At 42.1% G+C, this 18,672-nt stretch overlaps 1 protein-coding gene and 2 long non-coding RNA genes across 4 annotated transcripts; all 3 read right to left on the bottom strand.

The window, feature by feature from the left end:
* Positions 1 to 3,231: 3,231 nt before the first annotated feature.
* Positions 3,232 to 15,175, bottom strand: LOC115587419 (uncharacterized). Of its 2 annotated transcripts, none has more exons than XM_030427222.1 (6): positions 15,020 to 15,175; positions 14,722 to 14,755; positions 13,259 to 13,381; positions 12,979 to 13,119; positions 11,714 to 11,745; positions 3,232 to 3,597 (listed from the first exon to the last, which is right to left on the bottom strand). In XM_030427222.1, the coding sequence occupies exons 2-6, from the start codon at positions 14,741 to 14,743 to the stop codon at positions 3,310 to 3,312; spliced, it is 606 nt and encodes a 201-aa protein (XP_030283082.1). In that variant the 5' UTR covers positions 14,744 to 14,755; positions 15,020 to 15,175; the 3' UTR covers positions 3,232 to 3,309. The 2 variants fall into 2 exon arrangements, with proteins under 2 accessions (XP_030283082.1, XP_030283080.1); XM_030427220.1 differs by lacking the exon at positions 3,232 to 3,597 and adding an exon at positions 9,957 to 10,364.
* Positions 5,268 to 5,923, bottom strand: LOC115587421 (uncharacterized). Its single transcript, XR_003985051.1, has 2 exons — positions 5,886 to 5,923; positions 5,268 to 5,401 (listed from the first exon to the last, which is right to left on the bottom strand). It is a non-coding gene; the product is annotated as an uncharacterized LOC115587421 (long non-coding RNA).
* On the bottom strand, positions 5,976 to 7,525 carry LOC115587420 (uncharacterized). Its single transcript, XR_003985050.1, has 4 exons — positions 7,199 to 7,525; positions 6,932 to 6,959; positions 6,222 to 6,344; positions 5,976 to 6,087 (listed from the first exon to the last, which is right to left on the bottom strand). It is a non-coding gene; the product is annotated as an uncharacterized LOC115587420 (long non-coding RNA).
* Positions 15,176 to 18,672: the final 3,497 nt, after the last annotated feature.

The following is an 18,672-nucleotide window of genomic DNA, read 5'->3' as shown; positions in this document are numbered from 1 at the left end:
ATGTCCCCCATGTTGGGACGGCAGAAAAGTAGAACAATAGGGCAGGATAATGTATTCTGAAGCACCGGTACTCCAGACCTGTCAGCAACACACTGAAGTGTGAGATACAGTGTTTTATTAATGGGTAGAATTATGAGTTTATCTGTAAAATGTATTTTTAACCAATGTTATTTGACAATTGTAAAATGATAGATTCCAGCTGATCAACAGCATATCGTCACCAAGATCACTCGATAAGGTGACCAGACGTGAGGAAATTTAAAATCCAGATGATCCAGAAAATTTTAATCGTGTCACAGCATTAACATTAAAATTTCATATGTGGAAGTCTCATTCATCTGCTGGGAAACAAAAGCCACTCAGTTGAGAAGAAATTGTCAAAATGTGGAATATCATGAGATTATGTTAAAAAAAAAAGTTAAAGTTAAAAGTTAAAAGATAAGTCTTAACACGAAGTGCCCAGACATGAATGAAGAACGGTGCTTTAAGAAAAGTTGAAGACCTCCGTGTCACCAGAGAGAGCTGCGTAAGGTCTGATTAACTGCCTCATGTGATGTCACTTGAGTCGGCGTCTGTTGGGGCTGGAGACTACAAGTTTGAAATTGGAAAAAATAAAAAATAAAAATAACATTGTGGACGTGTGGAGTAACAATGAGTTCATCTGTTGGAACTGAATGCCCTCTAGAGTCGGAAAAAAGCACTCGAGTTGATGTCATGTGATGCTGAAACATGGTGGAGGAGAAGAAACATTTGCTGTGTCTCAATTCAGGGTCTGCATCCTTCGAAGGACCCGGCCTTTGAAGGCGAGTCCTTCAGAGAGACCTTGTTAACCTCGTCAGCCGTTTCCTGGTTGCGTCACCAGATGTTTTACCATTACGTCACGATTTCTGCCGCCCAGGCCCGCGAAAGTGACGATCTACGCAACGCGATGTCGCCATTTTTTCTCTTTCTATCTTCTTTTTCAGGCGCGCAAAGAATCTTGGGATATGTAAGGCCATGAAGGATCGTAGCAACACTTCGCATTTCTGGGCTGCATTTGAAGGGGCCTTTGAATTGGGACCCTTTATTAAGACAGCAATTGGGTTGACGGTAAGAAACTTTTCCCAACTTCATGTATCGTAGAGTCGCTGTATTGTTTCTTTTGCTCTTCCTTGTCACGCCAGTACTGGAAACAGCTGCCAACATGTTGTTTAAAACGCCCTGCGCGATTAAAAATGCGTATTTTTTTGCTTTCTTGCACATTCTCACGTGAAACACATGAACACACCGATGTCGGAGAAACAACTCCCAATGTTGGGAAATTGGACCATCCATAAGAAGGACGTGTGCAGCCAGACCACCTCATCTTACTCTGAAGATAGAAGCTCAAGGCTAGCAGCTACTAGCATGCCACACCCAAATCTCTGACCAAACTGTCAAAGTTCACGTGGCATTATGGGTAATGTAGGCACCAGGCTATGAAGGGTATAGCGAATCCTTGAGCTGCTGTTAGTCTGGATGTCCATCATGATATTACAGGAGTTCAGTGTTAAATCAATGGAGAATTATTTTATTACTGTTAGCAGTAAACAACGTGAAGAAAAAAACATGCCAAATGTGGTTTACTGTAAATCTCTCGGTTGCAGGCATCATGTCGATAAAGTAAAAAAACACTTTTTGTCATGTGATTCTGACAGTTCCCCCGACGACTCGTGCACATTCGGGTCGCTTTGGCCTCATAAGAAATTGCTGGAGAAACACGGTAAACAGTTCAGATGAGGTGTCTGCATGCGTTTGTCATTCACTGTCCCCCGTAGGCCAGCGCTAATCCCGCCGCTGTTTTATGATCCACCAAGTGCGTCAAACTGTTTCCACTCCGAGGCAGATCCTCCAGCCGCCGAGCCTCGATCTGCACTCTTACTCCACACATCCAGAGCTGCTTGGGCCAAAGCCAGGCGCTCAAGGCCTCTTTTCCAGGGCAGAGAGGAGGAGGAAGAGGTGGAGGAGGAGGAGGAGAAGGAGGAGGAGGGAGGGAGTAAGTAAGTCGAAATGTTCATATTCACTTGTCAGTATTTCTGTGTAGGCATGTAGAGCAGAGAGCAGCTGGGTGTGATCCAACAACGAACGTCCGTCCACTGGGAATACAACCAGCTGATCGGGTGGAAATCTTCACACGCTGATCTCGTATCAATCAAAGGTTAATATCTCCCAATAAATCACATCTGGCCGTTTGTTTACCACCAGAGAGAGGCACAGAAAGGAACAATGGTGCCAAGTACACTTTTTACTCCACTACATTTATTTGATGACTTTAGTTACTAGTTACTTTGCAGATTACAGGCTGCATCAACCTTTTTCAAATGATTCCAATAATCAGAAACACTCAGAATATTGCATGCAATAATCGGCCAGATTAATACATCTTTCAACCCTCAGAAAACAATATATATTTTGATACAGTTAATATGAGATACTTTAAGACTTTTACTCAAGTACAGCTCATAGTAATATTTTAACACAATATCTTTACTTGATTGACTTAAATTACTTTTGAGTGCTTGGTTCAACACTACAGGGTGCAGAGGTTTAAGTATGCATGAGTTCTTTGAATGTGTGCAGTTGGAGGTGAAACTGCTTCTTAGATGCTGAGTTAAAACCTGTATGAATTTTATTTTATATATATATATATATATAAATGTGTTACTGTCCCCGAAGATGGACGTAGAATTCAAAAACCTGATGTGTAAAACTACTTGGATGAATTAGGATTTTAACTCAAATGGTTGAAGACACTGCACTCATCACCAGAGAAAACCCAACCTGGTACAAGTGTGACCTCTGGTGGTCTTGAAGAAGATGTGCAGCCGTAGAGCTACGCAATGCGCTCAAGTGTGTTTGCACAGGAGAATCCACCCAGTGACAGATAATATATGAGGCGCCCGTTCTTTCACAACCTGGACTTTTACTTTCCCATCACTGCAGATAAACACTGCATACTTGCCAACCCACCAGCGTTATCCCAGAACACGCTTTTTTTCTGTATTTCTCCCAATTGATGTGAATTTTTCAAACTTTTCCACCTTTTTTTGTCATTGTAACCAGTTTCTGGCACTGCAGTGTGTAGTTCGGTGCCAGAAGAGGAGGAGAAAGACTATTTGAACACATTTCACACATGATGTAAAGAAGAAATCCCATTTTCTTTCGTAAAGTTTTAAAGATTTGAAACCTTTTATTGAATGTTCTGATTAGAAAAATACAGACAATACAAAAATATATCATTTCTGTACGCAGATTTTGCCTACGATTATAATTTTCCAATCTCACTGCTGCTCAGCACCACTTTGACATCATGCCCTCGAGCTGTGGATACGTCTCCAGAACATCCGTCTCTTTGAGGATGTCAAGAAAACGGGAGCAGTAGTCTTCACCTTTCGAAATCACGCAATCGAGCAGCTCAGTAACCTTCTCCTCCGGCTGTGCGACACTCTTTACTTTCTGATACTCTCTGTCAGTGATGATTTCTTTGGCCTGCACGTGCTGCAGGATGAAGGAGGGGTCCGCCATCAGTCGGCTGATGAGCTCCACCTTGTGACTAGTGATCATCTTCACAGCAGCGCCCTGGAAGACACAGCAGGTTTCGTCCATCGTGATGTATCAGTGTTTTCTTTTAATGAAATCGCTCGTCTGCTTTTGGGAAATGCTCGACACCTTTTTTCTTTCCATGCATGCAGGTTGTAGACTGAGTGGTAACGTGTGTGTTTGTATTGAAAGTCTCTCCCTTGTATGCTTGGGAAATAAAGCTTCAGCTACCTGTAACAACATGAGCAGACACAGAAAGTTTCAGCTCGGTTCAGCAGATGTCTTTCAGATCAGTGGCAGCTTCGCGCAAAAAAGTCATGAAACAAATCTCCGAAGATGCTCGAACTCATCAGCTCATCCTTGAAACGCATCCGGCCATCTGGTGCGTACGGAGACCTACTTGTGACCGACATTCATTTGACAGATGCTGTTGTGCAAAAATCTATTATATTTTTTTCTCATACGCTTAATACCGGGAACAATTTATGCTTCATTATCGTTTAAATCTTGGATGTCTGAGAGGAGGAGCACAGGATTGAAGCGATAAGCTCAGCATGGCTGCAAACTCATCAGCTCTCTGTGAAACTGAAGCCCACTTTAGAGGTGTGACCACTCAGGAAATATCTCAATGTGCGTGCTACAGACAGAAGCTAATGTACAGTTTAGTTCCTAAAGCAGGAAGTGAACCTGGGGGTGTTAACTGTAAAGAGAGCTGGAGGGATGCTGACATTCAAATGATATGTGTGGCAGCAGGTGTGTCCAATAGAGCTCAACAGTGACCTCCCACTTCCGGAAGTGAATTTGCCATTCATTTACTCCACTGACGTTTCATAAAATCCTTATATAAAGAGTTTTAGGCCAATCAGCTAGGAGAGGAATCGTGACCGTAAAACATTTAACTCGGCACAGAAAAAATGTTGGAAAACGGAGAAAAAAGCAAAGGTACAAGACTGCGTACATAATTATCTTCAGAGTAAAGGAACTACTCATCCCATAAACCACTGCAAATGTAACAGCGACGTCTCTGATTGGTGGAGCTCGCTGTTACCATGTAAATGTTTACCGAACCCGCAAATTTCATGTTCGTGTGAACCCTTAATAAACTCTTCTCCTCATCACTAAATAAACGCAGCAGGTCAGAAAGTGAAATCATGGCCGCTCTGTGGTAAACGATCGTAGAGTTCAGTGTTAGCAGTAACTAGCTAACATGAAATTTGCGGGTTTGGTAAACATTTCCATGGTAACAGCGAGCTCCACCAATCAGAGACGTCGCTGTTACACTATAGGATTGTGGGTAGTGTAGTACGTCTCCATGACATCGCGAATAAAACATGTTTTTCTCAAAACAAGATTGATATCACACGGACTTGTGACTTCTACAGGATCATATATCTTCGTGTAACAATCTGATAACTCGTGGTGAGTCTACTTTTGGATGGTTACGACATTATGGCCAATAATCAAAATCTATATGCAGAATATGAATGGCATTTTCACTTCCGGAACCTCACTGTTCAGCTCTATACAGGAAGCATATGAGTCAAACATCTCCTTTAAAGGCTAACAAGTGCAATGTGTGTTTGTGTGTGTGTGTGTGTGTGTGTGTGTAAGGTAAAGCAGGAAGTGAACCCTGGGGTATTAACTGTTAAGAAAGCTGGAGGGATACTGTCATGCGTATTCGTTTATTTGAGAGAAGACAAACCACGACAAACTTTTCACTATTTATTTAGAATTGTGTCATTAAGCAAAGCTTGATCAAGGACTTTCTCTCCCATCGTTGGTGCACAGGCTGGTCCCAGCTACTTCTGGCAACACGATTCCTTCTCTCCATGAAGACAACACCCTGTTAAGAGAAAACCATTCTCATCCTGCACGTGTTTGGGTTTCTTGTGTGAGTTTCTCTGCTGACTTCTCACCAAAAGGACTCCATCCTCATTATCTACAACCTTGGCAATGTTTCAACCCCTCATAAAAAGGATTCATGCTTCCAACCAATCACATTTATCAACAGGATATGTACAACTCTTTTAATAATGCAGTTTGTTAGTGCATGGTAATTCAATCACAGTGTTTTAGAATTAAATCAGGCAGGTAAATATTAGTGCATGATAATTTGTCACAGCAGTCAGGCAATTAATCGCACAGGTAAATTACTGAATCTTAACAATACTGACGTCCGAATCTCCTGCGTGGCAGCAGGTGTGTGTTCAGTACAGGAAGCAACTATGAGTCAAACATCTCCTTTAAAGGCTAACAAGTGCAATGTGTGTGTGTGTGTGTGTGTGTGTGTGTGTGTGTGTGTGTGTGTGTGTGTGTGCGTGCTGTACCTTAGCGGAGGGAAATGCCTTGCCCACTGCTCCTGTGAAGACAGCAGCGTTCAGATTTGCTCTCTCACACACACACACGTAGTTACTATTGTAGAGAAATTCACATCGCTCTCAACATCTCCAACAGTTATCTCGTCAGCGTTGACAAGACTGCCACCGGTTGCCATTATCTTTGCATTGGGAACCTGCTGACTCAAATTTCCTGAACACGGAAAAAAAAACAACAATCACACGTTGTGGTTTCAACAGGCTCTAAATTAAACACAACAGGTTTTCACTTCTGAACGGAGGACAGCTCCACATCACTTCATGTCACAACTTTCGTTTCATTCTCACCGGATGGATCTTTTCCCTCCACTTCGTCTTTGAAGTTCAGGGATCCCTTCACGTTTCCCAAAGTTATTTTTCTGTTGTTACAAACGCTGCCATCGTCGGCATACACTTCTGAACCGGATGGCCCTGTAAACATTGATAACAGTCGTCAGGACCGACCAGAAACTTGACATCACAAGCTGTATCCTGCAGAGGATGCATGAGGATGTTATTACCCCGTGATCACGACATAAATAACTCATGAGCTCAAAGAAACCAAATCAAACTAAACTCATTATCACGGGAAAACAGAAGAAATAATGTTTGACGCTAAGGGCTTCTGTAACATACTGTAGCTCTGTATTCTTAAAATGTAGATGGGCTTAACAAATGTAAATATGTGGTTTTGTAGTACATCTAAAAGTCGTGTCTGCTATTCCTTATATCAAGAGTGCCGTCTGTTTATTGGCCCGTTAAAAGAAGTAGTATGTTGCACCTTTAAAGGCACAATTTGTTAAAAAGAAATAAAGCACCAACAAATACCAAGTACCTAGAAAATGTTAACCAGCAAATGAGATTGAATGGATTTTAATCTGGCTGTAATTATTTACCCTGGCGTCTGAAATCACATAAAGTTAAGACAGTTTTAAAAATAAAATTTTTCATCTCAGCCTTTTGTTCCCCACACAAGTCAGTGACACCGTTCATGAAACACAGATGAATGTACAGCTCACCTGATAGAGGTCGGTCAGACATCGTGATCTGCAATGAGACAAAAACATTGCTCCGAATTACCAAAGTGCAAGTATGTTGTAGTTTCCAAAGTTCATGGCCGACTTGACAGAGTTTATTACACGCCTGTAGTTCTGCTGCAGAGGATTTACTACCGAGGAGATGTGACGTTAGAAAACTTACTTCAATGAATCAACACTGTGAAGTGATCAATCCAAAAAGTTACGTTTATGCAGAAATGTCCAGAGTAACACACACACACAGCCTACCTTTGTTGTATCGTCAGCTGCAGTTGCAACTTTGAGACAAAGCGGGTTAAAGATGGTTTAAAGGAGTAAAAGCAGATAATTGAAAGTAAGGAAACGCTCGCTGCTCCGTGGCCGCGTCCTCTCCCTCTGACTGTTTACCACAAGAATGCGTGCACTTCCCCCTTCCCCGCCACATCTGCATACATACACTCCAGCCTCCCACACACACTCCTGTTGCTGCTCCTCCTCGGGCACTGCCACACCTGCTTTTGTGTTTACATCATGGAAACATCCATCAGTTCTCTCCTCTCTGGTTCTGTAACCAGCCTGTTTATTTGGGCCAGTTCCGCTTCACAGCCAGACCCAGCCCGCCTTATCAGCAGCCCCATCAGAGACTTTGCAAAGAGACACGACTGTACTTTTATTAATGTACATGTGAGTAAAACTTGAATACTACTACCACCAAAAGTGTTGCAGGAAAAATATGATAACCAAATGAGGATGGGGGTAGGAGAGGAAGAAGGAAGAGATGAGGGGGTAGGAGAGGAAGACGACAAGGAGACAGAGGAGGAGAACAAGGAGAAGAGAGGTTGAGAAAAGGAGCAGAAGGTGGAGGAGGAGGTGAAGGAGATGAAGAGAAGCGGAAGGTGGAGGAGGAGGAGGAGGAGGAAAAGAAATAGCAGAAGATGGAGAATAAGGAGGAGGAGACAGGAGAAAAAGAAGGAGGAGAAGTGGAGGAGGAGACAACACAGTCTCAAACTGTGTCTCATGTCTATTGAGCAACAGAAACAGTCAGGACAAAGGTCCAGTCTTTAATTCAAATATAATGAAATGATTCACTTCATGATGACATTCAAACTACATCGTTAAATACAAAAATATCAGTCATGTTAAGTTTGCCATGATAGTCTGTTAATACTGAGGGGATAAAAGTTAATGGCTGTTTATGACGGAGGTGTTGACCTCTGAATGCATCATCAGAGCTCAGATGTAATGTCCACACGCTCCTGTTGAAACTGTCCGGATTGGCACTTTAATGTTAATATAAATGAAGGTTATATGTCACAGATGGAACTGATGCTGCTGATCCACAGAAACTTTGGCAGTGTAATGGCATGTAAAAAATGTCCCCCATGATGGGACGGCAGAAAAGTAGAACAATAGGGCAGGATAATGTATTCTGATGCTTTCTGAAGCACCGGAAGTACTCTTACTCCACACATCCAGAGCTGCTTGGGCCAAAGCCAGGCGCTCAAGGCCTCTTTTCCAGGGCAGAGAGGAGGAGGAAGAGGTGGAGGAGGAGGAGGAGGAGGGAGGGAGGGAGTAAGTCGAAATGTTTATATTCACTTGTCAGCATTTCTGTGTAGGCATGTAGAGCAGAGAGCAGCTGGGTGTGATCCAACAACGAACGTCCGTCCACTGAGAATACAACCAGCTGATCGGGTGGAAACCTTCTTGTATCAATTAAAGGTTAATATCTCCCAATAAATCACATCTAGCCGTTTGTTTACCACCAGAGAGAGGCACAGAAAGGAACGATGGTGCCAAGTACATTTACTCAAGTACAGTTTTGTGGTAGATGTAGAGTGTTTCCATTTCCTGCTACTTCGTACTTCCACGGAAATACTGGACTTTTTACTCCACTACATTATTTGATGACTTTAGTTACTAGTTACTTTGCAGATTACAGGCTGCATCATCCTTTTTAAAACACTGATTCCAATAATCAGAAAAACTCAGAATATTGCATGCAATAATTGGCCAGATCAATAAATCTTTCAACCCTCAGAAAACAATATATACATTTAAATATACGCATAATTTACTTTTACTTGTATATTTGATGCAGTTATTATGAGATACTTTAAGACTTTTACTCAAGTACAACTCATAGTAATATTCTAACACAATATCTTTACTTGATTGACTTAAATTACTGTTGAGTGCTTGGTGCAACACTACAGGGTGCAGAGGTTTAAGTATGCATGAGTTCTTTGAATGTGTGCAGCTGGAGGTGAAACCGCTTCTTAGATGCTGAGTTAAAACCTGTTTGTATTCTATTTTATGTATATGTGTTACTGTCACCTGTTATGTAAAACTACTTGGATGAATTTGGATTTTAACTCAAATGGCTAAAAACTCTGTTCATCACCAGAGCCAACCCCAACCTGGTACAAGTGTGACCTCCGCCTCATATATCAGATAATATATGAGGCGCCCGTTCTTTCACAACCTGGACTTTTGCTTTCCCATCACTGCAGATAAACACTGCATACTTGCCAACCCACCAGCGTTATCCCAGAACACTCTTTTTTTCTGTATTTCTCCCAATTGAAGTGAATTTTTCAAACTTTTTTTGTAATTGTAACACTATTTGACTGTTTGAACACATTTCAGACATGATGTAAAGAGGAAATCCCCCTTTTTGTATGTAAAGTTTGAAAAGGAAAGGGGCTGTAAAACTCTGCCACGTTGATTTTTGCTGTCAGTCAAAGCTTGAAAAAGTTACATTACTTTATGCCACTAGTTTACACCACAGAGTTAATTATTCTATGTTGTTTATATTTTGTTATTTTCATTCTTTAAATATCATCAGAATGCAGGAAACAGTCCTTGAATCTCAGGTTTTTCAGGGGTAAGACCTGAAAGCTGGAAACTGCTTTGGTTTGGAAATCCTTCCTTTTTTTTCTAAGTCTCGAGGTCCGCGAGTATGAAACATCATCATCCAGTACAGACACACTTCCTTTCCAACTGTTACAAACATAACTGGGTGTGGTCCTTGGGGGTTTTAACACATTTTATTGAATATTCTGATTAGAAAAACACAGACAATACAAAAATATATCATTTCTGTACGCAGATTTTGCCCACGATTCAAATTTTCCAATCTCACTGCTGCTCAGCACCACTTTGACATGATGCCCTCGAGCTGTGGATACGTCTCCAGAACATCCGGCTCTTTGAGGATGTAAAGAAAACGGGAGCAGTAGTCTTCACCTTTCAAAATCACGCAATCGAGCAGCTCAGTAACCTTCTCCTCCGGCTGTGCGACACTCTTTACTTTCTGATACTCTCTGTCAGTGATGATTTCTCTGGCCTGCACGTGCTGCAGGATGAAGGAGGGGTCCGCCATCAGTCTTCTGATGAGCTCCACCTTGTGACTAGTGATCATCTTCACAGCACCGCCCTGGAAGACACAGCAGGTTTCATTTATCGTGATTCATCAGTGTTTTCTTTTAATGAAATCGGTCGTTTGCTTTTGGGAAATGTTCGACACCATTCTTCTTTCCCAGCATGCAGGTTGTAGACTGAGTGGTAACGTGTGTGTTTGTATTGAAAGTCTCTCCCTTGTATGCTTGGGAAATAAAGCTTCAGCTACCTGTAACAACATGAGCAGACACAGAAAGTTTCAGCTTGGTTCAGCAGATGTCTTTCAGATCAGTGGCAGCTTTGCGCAAAACCTCTCCGAAGACGCTTGAACTCGAGGCTCTTCATCAGCTCATCCTTGAAACGCATCCGGCCATCTGGTGCGTACGTAGACCTACGTGTGACCGACATTCTAGAGTAAATTTAGCATCACAGCTACTAGCCTGGCTCTGTCCAAAGGTGCCGAATTACAAGCACCAAAGCTCAATAATGACATTACAAAACCTAAATTTAACTAAATTCAACCGAGGCTGTGCTGACATAAACTGAATCGATTCAGTTTCTGGTCAAATTAAATTAAACGACGCTTCTGGATGGCGGCCGACTCGTCCTACAATCCCAAAGTGTCAACTGAGAACGAGACTCAAAAACCAACGTTTCTCACAAACAGCACCTTTAAAAAAGTTATAAAAAAGAACAACACAAGGTGCATTCAGTTGTTCCTGGAATAATCGGAAAAATGAGCTCACAACTGAGAACATTCATGTGAATGCTTCCTCTTGTGGGAAAATCGACTTGGAGATGTTGCTGCACGACTCGCTCACTTTGTGCTCATGCACACAGAAACATGGATGAGAGTGAATGTTTGTTTGGTTCGCGGTTAAAAGCGTTTTAATGATTAACGCATTGCGCAGCAGGTTTTCTGGCTCAAGCGTCATTTATAACACGTTAGCTGCTGATTTAATAACCACAATCCCTGATAACAGCGTTAAGAACAGGGGAAATGAAGTCATCCGAGGAGCAGATAGACTTAACTAAAGACGACGCAAACGGAAAGGTGTGACCGCACAGGAAATGTCTCAATGTGCGTGCTACAGACAGAAGCTAATGTACAGCCAACAAGTGTGACGTACCGAACAGAAGCTTTGTGTCTACATCCTTCTGATGTATGTGCAGCATCAGTGTGAGTGAACGGGGTCAACCTAAAACAGGAAGTGAACACTGGGGTGTTAACTGTAAAGAACGCTGGAGGGTACATTCAAATCATCTGTGTGGCAGCAGGTGAAGCAGCTATGAGTAAAACATGTACTTTAAGGCTAACAAGTGCAATGTGTGTGTGTGTGTGTGTGTGTGTGTGTGTGTGTGTGTGTGTGTGTGCACATGCTGTACCTTAGAGGAAGGCAGCGTCTCGCCTACAGCTCCTGTGAAGATTTAAGATTTCAGCATTGAGATTTGCTGGATTCACACACACACACACAGGTAGGTACTAGAGCCCGACCGATAAAGGATTTTTAAGGCCGATTCCGATACAAATATTTGGTGATTTAAAAATCCGATATTCCGATATATCGGCCGATATATATATTTAAAAAATCTGCGATGTCTCTCCAAAGCTGCTGTGTCAAATCCTCGGCCACTCCACAGCGCTGTGTAACTGTACTTCTTGACAGCTGAAGAGCTTTGATTGATGATAATATATCTAGTTTGTTCTTAAAATCCTGAAACAAGGAGTCAGCTGCCTCATCGAAGGCTTCTTTTATCATCTTAGCACTTAACAAAGTGAAACAAACAAAACAAAGAATAAATGGAGCGCCTGTCAGTCCGCACGGAGGGAATAGCACCGTCTGCCGAGAGAGACCACAGCAGCAGAGGAGAGCAACAGAGGAGCCCAGAGGAGCTCTGTTAGCATTGCTAGGCTAACAGCTGGTTAGCGGAGAAATGTGAGTTCACAGAGCCAGTTGTTCAGGTGTGCAGCCTTTAGTCTTAAGTTAGTAGCACAGCCCCAGAGCTTGTCGGGACAACTTGGCTTTCATTTTCCGGCAGAAAAAAGCACTTTTGCTCAGCGTCCTCTCGCGTAATAGAGTGACTCACCCGTAACGATGCTGCGGTGTCGGCCTCAGCTCGCTCTCGGAGGGAAGTCAGTGTCGTACTTTTTACGAACAGTTCGAAAGTGCCTCTCCACATTCCTCTTCTTTGGAATAGCCATGGTAGTTTGGCAAATCAGACAAGTGCACATTTTTTTATATCCCTTCTTTTGTTGATATCAATTGAAGCCGCTGAACTGGTCACTTAGCTTGCTTGTTTTTTGCAGTAGCTAGCGCGTCTGCGGATGCATGGTGACCCGTGACGCATTACCCGTTACCCGACAAGAAGATCTCAGACTGGCCGTCCTGAACGTCAATCAAGTGGCAATGGACTCGACCTGTTGTAGAGCGCCCTCTGGTGGACGCCAGCACTCATTACATGGTTGGAGGGTGTTTTGTCCGTTTTTATTAAATGTTTCAAATATTAATTTATTGGCCATTGTATATGGCGATATCGATAGTTTGGAAAATGCCTAATATCGGCTGATAATATCGGCCTGTAGATAAATTGGTCGGGCTCTAGTAGTTACTATTGTACAAACATCCGACAGCTCTCCATAAAGATGTTACCTGCTCGTTCTTTTACTGATGTCATCTTCACTGAGAAATTCAAATCACCGGTAACATTTCCAACATTTATCTTGTCCCGGTTGATATAACTGCCGCCAGTTGCGACACAAACTGCTTGGGGAACCTGCTGACTCACATTCCCTGAACACGGAAAAAAACAACAATCACACGTTCTGGTTTCAACACACTCAAAACGAAACAATGACGAACATCAGGTTTCACTTCTGAACGGAGGACAGCTCCACACCACTTTATGTCACAACTTTAGTTTCATTCTCACCAGATGGATATCTTCCCTCCACTTCGTCGTTGAAGTTCAGGGATCCCTCCACGTTTCCCAAAGTTATGTCTCTGTTGTTACAAACGCTGCCATCGGCGGCATACACTTCTGGCCTGGATGGCCCTGTAAACATTGATAACAGTCGTCAGGACTGACCAGAAACTCTGATCACAAGCTGTATCCTGCCAAGGATGCATGAGGATGTTATTACCTTGTGATCAAAACATAAAAAACTCATGAGCTCAAAAAAAAACCCAAATCAAACTAAACTCATTATCACGGGAAAACAAAAGAAGTAAAGTTTGACGCATGGCCGCTCAGGGAGACTGTAACATACTGTAGTCCTGTATTCTTGAAATGTAGGACGTCTAGATGTGCTAAACAAACGTAAACACGTGGTTTTGTAGTACATCTAAAACTCATGTCTGCTATTCCTTATATCAAGAGCGCTGTCTGTTTATTGGCCCCCTTAAAAAAAGTAGAATATTGCACTTTTAAGGCACTGCATGAGGCAAGAGTGAGCTTGCTAATTTTTTAATTTTTCCTTATGTTTTTTAAATGTACATTTTGTACTGTGACTTTGGATTTGAAGTTTAAATACTGATCTAATAGTCATTGATGACTAAGTTTAATTTAGGTTGGCTATTTGTTAATCTTTTCTGTTTATAACATGCTATTTCATTGAAATTTAAAACGCTCTGTACTGCAGCTTTAAGAGGCAGCAGCCTCACACTCTGGCTCTAGAGAGGTCGTTGACCTGAGTGCTAGTGGACGCCAGACTAGCAGTGGAGACACACGGTTTACTTACCGCGTCCTGTCCTGTATTGTTTTTATTACATGAAGGCCAATTTCTTGGATAATTGAGTGTCACAATAAAAGTCTTCTATATTTTTTCAACTTCACCTGGACGTCAAGTGAGTTATTAAGAACAACAGTGCCTGGACACGTGTAAGCCATGAATACCTGCTAGTCAACATCTGCCCATACAGGCACACTTTGTAAAACATATTTTTTTAAGAAAGCACTGACAAAATGACACTAAATGAATCTTAATCTGCCGTGTAATTATTTACTCTGATGTCTAAAATCACACAACATTTAGACCATTGTGAAACGTACATGTTTTCATCTCAGCCTTTTGCTCCACATACGTCAGTGACACCTTTGTCCCTACCTGTAGGGCGAGGCTGCACAAAGTGCGGCCCGCAGCACCAGATCAGCCCTCTGATAAGGTTTCATATGGCTCCCCACGTGGAGGCGACTTATAAAAAACTATTTCTATCGTAATCATCAACTTTTGTGAGATAAAATGCTGTACAAACATGTAGGATCCAACGACCATTTTGCATTTTACCAGCCCGCCGTTTAGTTTCAGTTTGTGCCCTCTGAGGAAAAAAAAAATTTGGACCCCCTTCTGTAAGTATTCATGCATTTATACATCAAGGGATGAATGTACAGCTCACCTGATGGAGGTCGGTCAGACATCGTGTCCGTGATCTGCAAGGAGACATAAATGTTGCTCAGAAGCACCAAAGCGAAAGTGTGCTGTAGATTCCAAAGTTAATGGCCGACTTGACAGAGTTTATTACACGCTTGTGGTTCAGCTGCAGATGATTTACTACAAACGAAATGTGACATTAGAAAACTTACTACAGTGAATCAACACTGTGAAGTGATCAACCCAGAAAGTTGCGTTTATGCAGTAACTTCCAGCTGGCGCACATTTGGAGAGTAACACACACACACACACACACAGCCTACCTTTGTCGTGTCGTCAGCTGCAGTTGTAACTTTCAGACAAAGCGGGTTAAAAATGGTTTAAAGGAGTAAAAGTAGATCATCGAAAGTAAGGAAACGCTCGCTGCTCCGTGGCCGCGTCCTCTCCCTCTGACTGTTTACCACAAGAATGCGCGGACTTCCTCCTTCTACATCTGGCTGACACGATGCTGACATACACTCCAGCTGTATGTGTGTATTATCAAAACAGTCTACACTCAGATATGCAGAAACACTTCAGTGAATAGCAAACAATCTGTTTTTAGAATCTCCACAATATCAAACATCCCAACGGCAAATGTTTTCCAAGTCATAAAAAAAATGCACAATTAACAACACTTGGAAGAATACACACACACATTAGAGTAGCTACCTTATGCAATGACCTTTTTCCTGGCCTTTCTCCTAGCAAACTCCTCCACAACATCGCTAAAGTCCAGGTCTCTGACAAGTTCAGACTGCCAGTAATGAGAGAGACTTCAGGCGTTTTTGTTTCATGCTCGTTCTCAGTTCATTTTTGATTCTCCCCAAATGAGAAAATGAGCGCTCCCCTTCACAGTTTGTCACCGGCAGCGTGGGGAACATCCTCGATGCCACATAAACATTAGAAAAGACTGACTGCAGGCCAAACTTCAATATGGTCTTCAGCATGTTTGAGGGTGACTTGTCTGTCTCAGCCAACATGAATGATCGAAACTGCAGGAGCTCGTTGGCTAAGCTACTGTCTAAGTCTGATGGATAAGCACTGACCAGTGTATTAGCATGCTCTGTGATCTCACTGCTGCTTGCTGTTTCAACCAGAAATAACACCCCAAATATTTCTGCTAAGTGCTTGTAAGCAGAGAGGCCATGATCAAGGCATGATGACATAAAAAGTCTCAGTTTTGAATTTGTCCCTTCCACTGTGTAGGTTACTTACATCATTTGTACCCTCTTCATCTGCAAAGGTTTTAAGCTTTTTACTTTGTTGTAGGTCACACTTGTAGGTTTTGTTAACACCTGTTACGTTCAATGCTGCTTTTTCATGAATGCCAAATTGGTCACGTTGTGAGGAAACAAAGGCACGCAAGGACTTAAGAAGATTTACTGCTGTCGAAATGTTTATGTCACTTTTTTGTAACATTATGCGTGTGGCTTAAAATCTGTAAAAGATTGCATCCCAAAAATGAGCCATAAATGCTGTTTATTAAAGGGTAGAATTATGGGTTTTTCTGTAACATTTATTCTCAACCGATGTTTTTTGACAATCGAAAAAATGGAAATGATTATCAGTCATCACATCGTCGCCAAAATCACTCGATAAGTTGACCAGACGTGTGGAAATTAAAAATCCATATGATCCAAAAAATGTTAATCGTGTCACAACATTAACATTAAATGTGGGGAAGCAAAAGCCACTCAGTTGAGAAAAAATGTCAAAATGTGGACTTTCATGCGATTATTTGAAAAGTAAAATGTATGCTACATGTGGAAATGTTGCATTTATATGTGATTTTGTGATTTTTACATGTGATAAAGCAACACGTGTAGTGCCAGGACATGAATGAAGAATGTTATTGTAAAAAAAAAAAAAAGGTGGGTGAAGACTTCTGCAGTCGCCCCCCCTCGTGGCCCAATTGTTGAAAAACGCGCGCTAAAGTGCTCTCCTGAGAGCCAAAACGCGCGCTAAAGTGCCCTCTTGGGAGCCAAAACGCACGCTAAAGTGCCCTTTTTTCGCCCCTGCCCTTCAAAAAGTCTGTGCACTCCACTGCACCAGAGAGACGCACGCTAAAGTGCCCTCTTGGTTGGCAAAACACACTAAACTGCCCCCTTGGCTGGTTAGAATATGATGAACTGCCCTCTTGGGAGCCAAAACATGCCTTAAAGTGCCCTCTTGGGAGCCAAAACGCGCGCTAAAGTGCCCTCTTGGGAGCCAAAACGCATGCTAAAGTGCCCTCTTGGGAGCCAAAACGCACGCTAAAGTGCCCTTTTTTCGCCCCTGCCCTTCAAAAAGTCTGTGCACTCCACTGCACCAGAGAGAGCTGCTCAAAGTCTGATGTCACTTGTGTCAGCATCTGTTGGGGCTGAAGAGTACAAGTTTGAAACTGGGAAAAACAAAACAAAAAACAGTGTGGACGTGTGGAGTAATAAAGTAAAGCCAGGGCAGAGAGGAGGAGGAGGAAGTGGAGCAGGAGGACGAGGAGGAGGGGGGGGGGGGGGGGGTGTAGGCATGTAGAGCAGCTGGGTGTGATCCAACAACGAACGTCCGTCCACTGAGAATACAACCAGCTGATCAGGTGGAAACCTTCACACGCTGATCTCGTATCAATCAAAGGTTAATATCTCCCAATAAATCACATCTAGCCATTTGTTTACCACCAGAGAGAGGCACAGAAAAGAACGATGGTGCCAAGTACATTTACTCAAGTACACTTTTGTGGTAGATGTAGAGTGTTTCCATTCCCTGCTACTTCATACTTCCACGGAAATACTGGACTTTTTACTCCACTACATTATTTGATGACTTTAGTTATTAGTTACTTTGCAGATTACAGGCTGCATCATCCTTTTTAAAACACTGATTCCAATAATCAGAAAATCTCAGCGTAGGTGCTGAAGCTTAAGTCTGATGCTCTTGACCATCTCCCTCCTGTCCACATCCAAAAAATCCACAGAGACCAGTAGATAAACTTGAAACGTTTACTTCCAAAGATGCGGTCAAAAATACCCAAAATATATTGTCGCAAAATTAAATACGAATTGTGTCCTAAACGCGTGATAACTGTGAGAGCATGAATAAGAGAGTAAAAGCGAGTTGGAGAGAGGTTCCACTCCCCGCTTGTCCTGACTGACCCCAAAATTCACGTCATGTACCAAAAACACAAGGAAGAGTGACAAATTAAAGGTGCAGTCTGCACAAACAAAAATACATCCTGCCACTATAAAGTACCACAAATACACCCTAAAGGATTGTTTTAGCTCTCAACAAATATTGAAATAACCCAAACATGTACTTATTACACATTACATGTACACAACTGTAAACAATGTAATTTTTTTATCCTTATTCCTTTTATGAACTTGTATTACTCCATCAACATAAAAACTCCATTTAGGCTCCTACACTCAGAATATCGCATGCTATAATCGGCCAGATCAATAAATCTCTCAACCCTCAGAAAACAATATATACATTTAAATATACGCATAATTTACTTTTACTTGTATTTTTGATGCAGTTATTATGAGATACTTTAAGACTTTTACTCAAGTACAATTCATAGTAATACTTTAACACAATATCTTTACTTGATTGACTTAAATTACTGTTGAGTGCTTGGTTCAACACTACAGGGTGCAGAGGTTTAAGTATGCATGAGTTCTTTGAATGTGTGCAGTTGGAGGTGAAACCGCTTCTTAGATGCTGAGTTAAAACCTGTATGTATTCTATTTTATATAAATGTGTTACAGTCCAAGAAAATGTACATAGAACTCAAAAGCCTGGTATATGAAACTAGGATTTTAACTCAAATGGTTGAAGACACTGCGTTCATCACCAGAGCAAAACCCAACCTGGTACAAGTGTGACCTCTGGTGGTCTGGAAGATGATGTGCAGCCGTCAGCTTTGAGCTACGCAACGTGCTCGAGTGTGTTCATG

This window comes from Sparus aurata, chromosome 9 (assembly GCF_900880675.1).
Source record: "Sparus aurata chromosome 9, fSpaAur1.1, whole genome shotgun sequence".
NCBI lineage: Eukaryota > Metazoa > Chordata > Actinopteri > Spariformes > Sparidae > Sparus > Sparus aurata.
The sequence above is the reverse complement of the archived record's forward strand: the minus strand, read 5'-3'. Positions and strand labels throughout refer to the sequence as shown.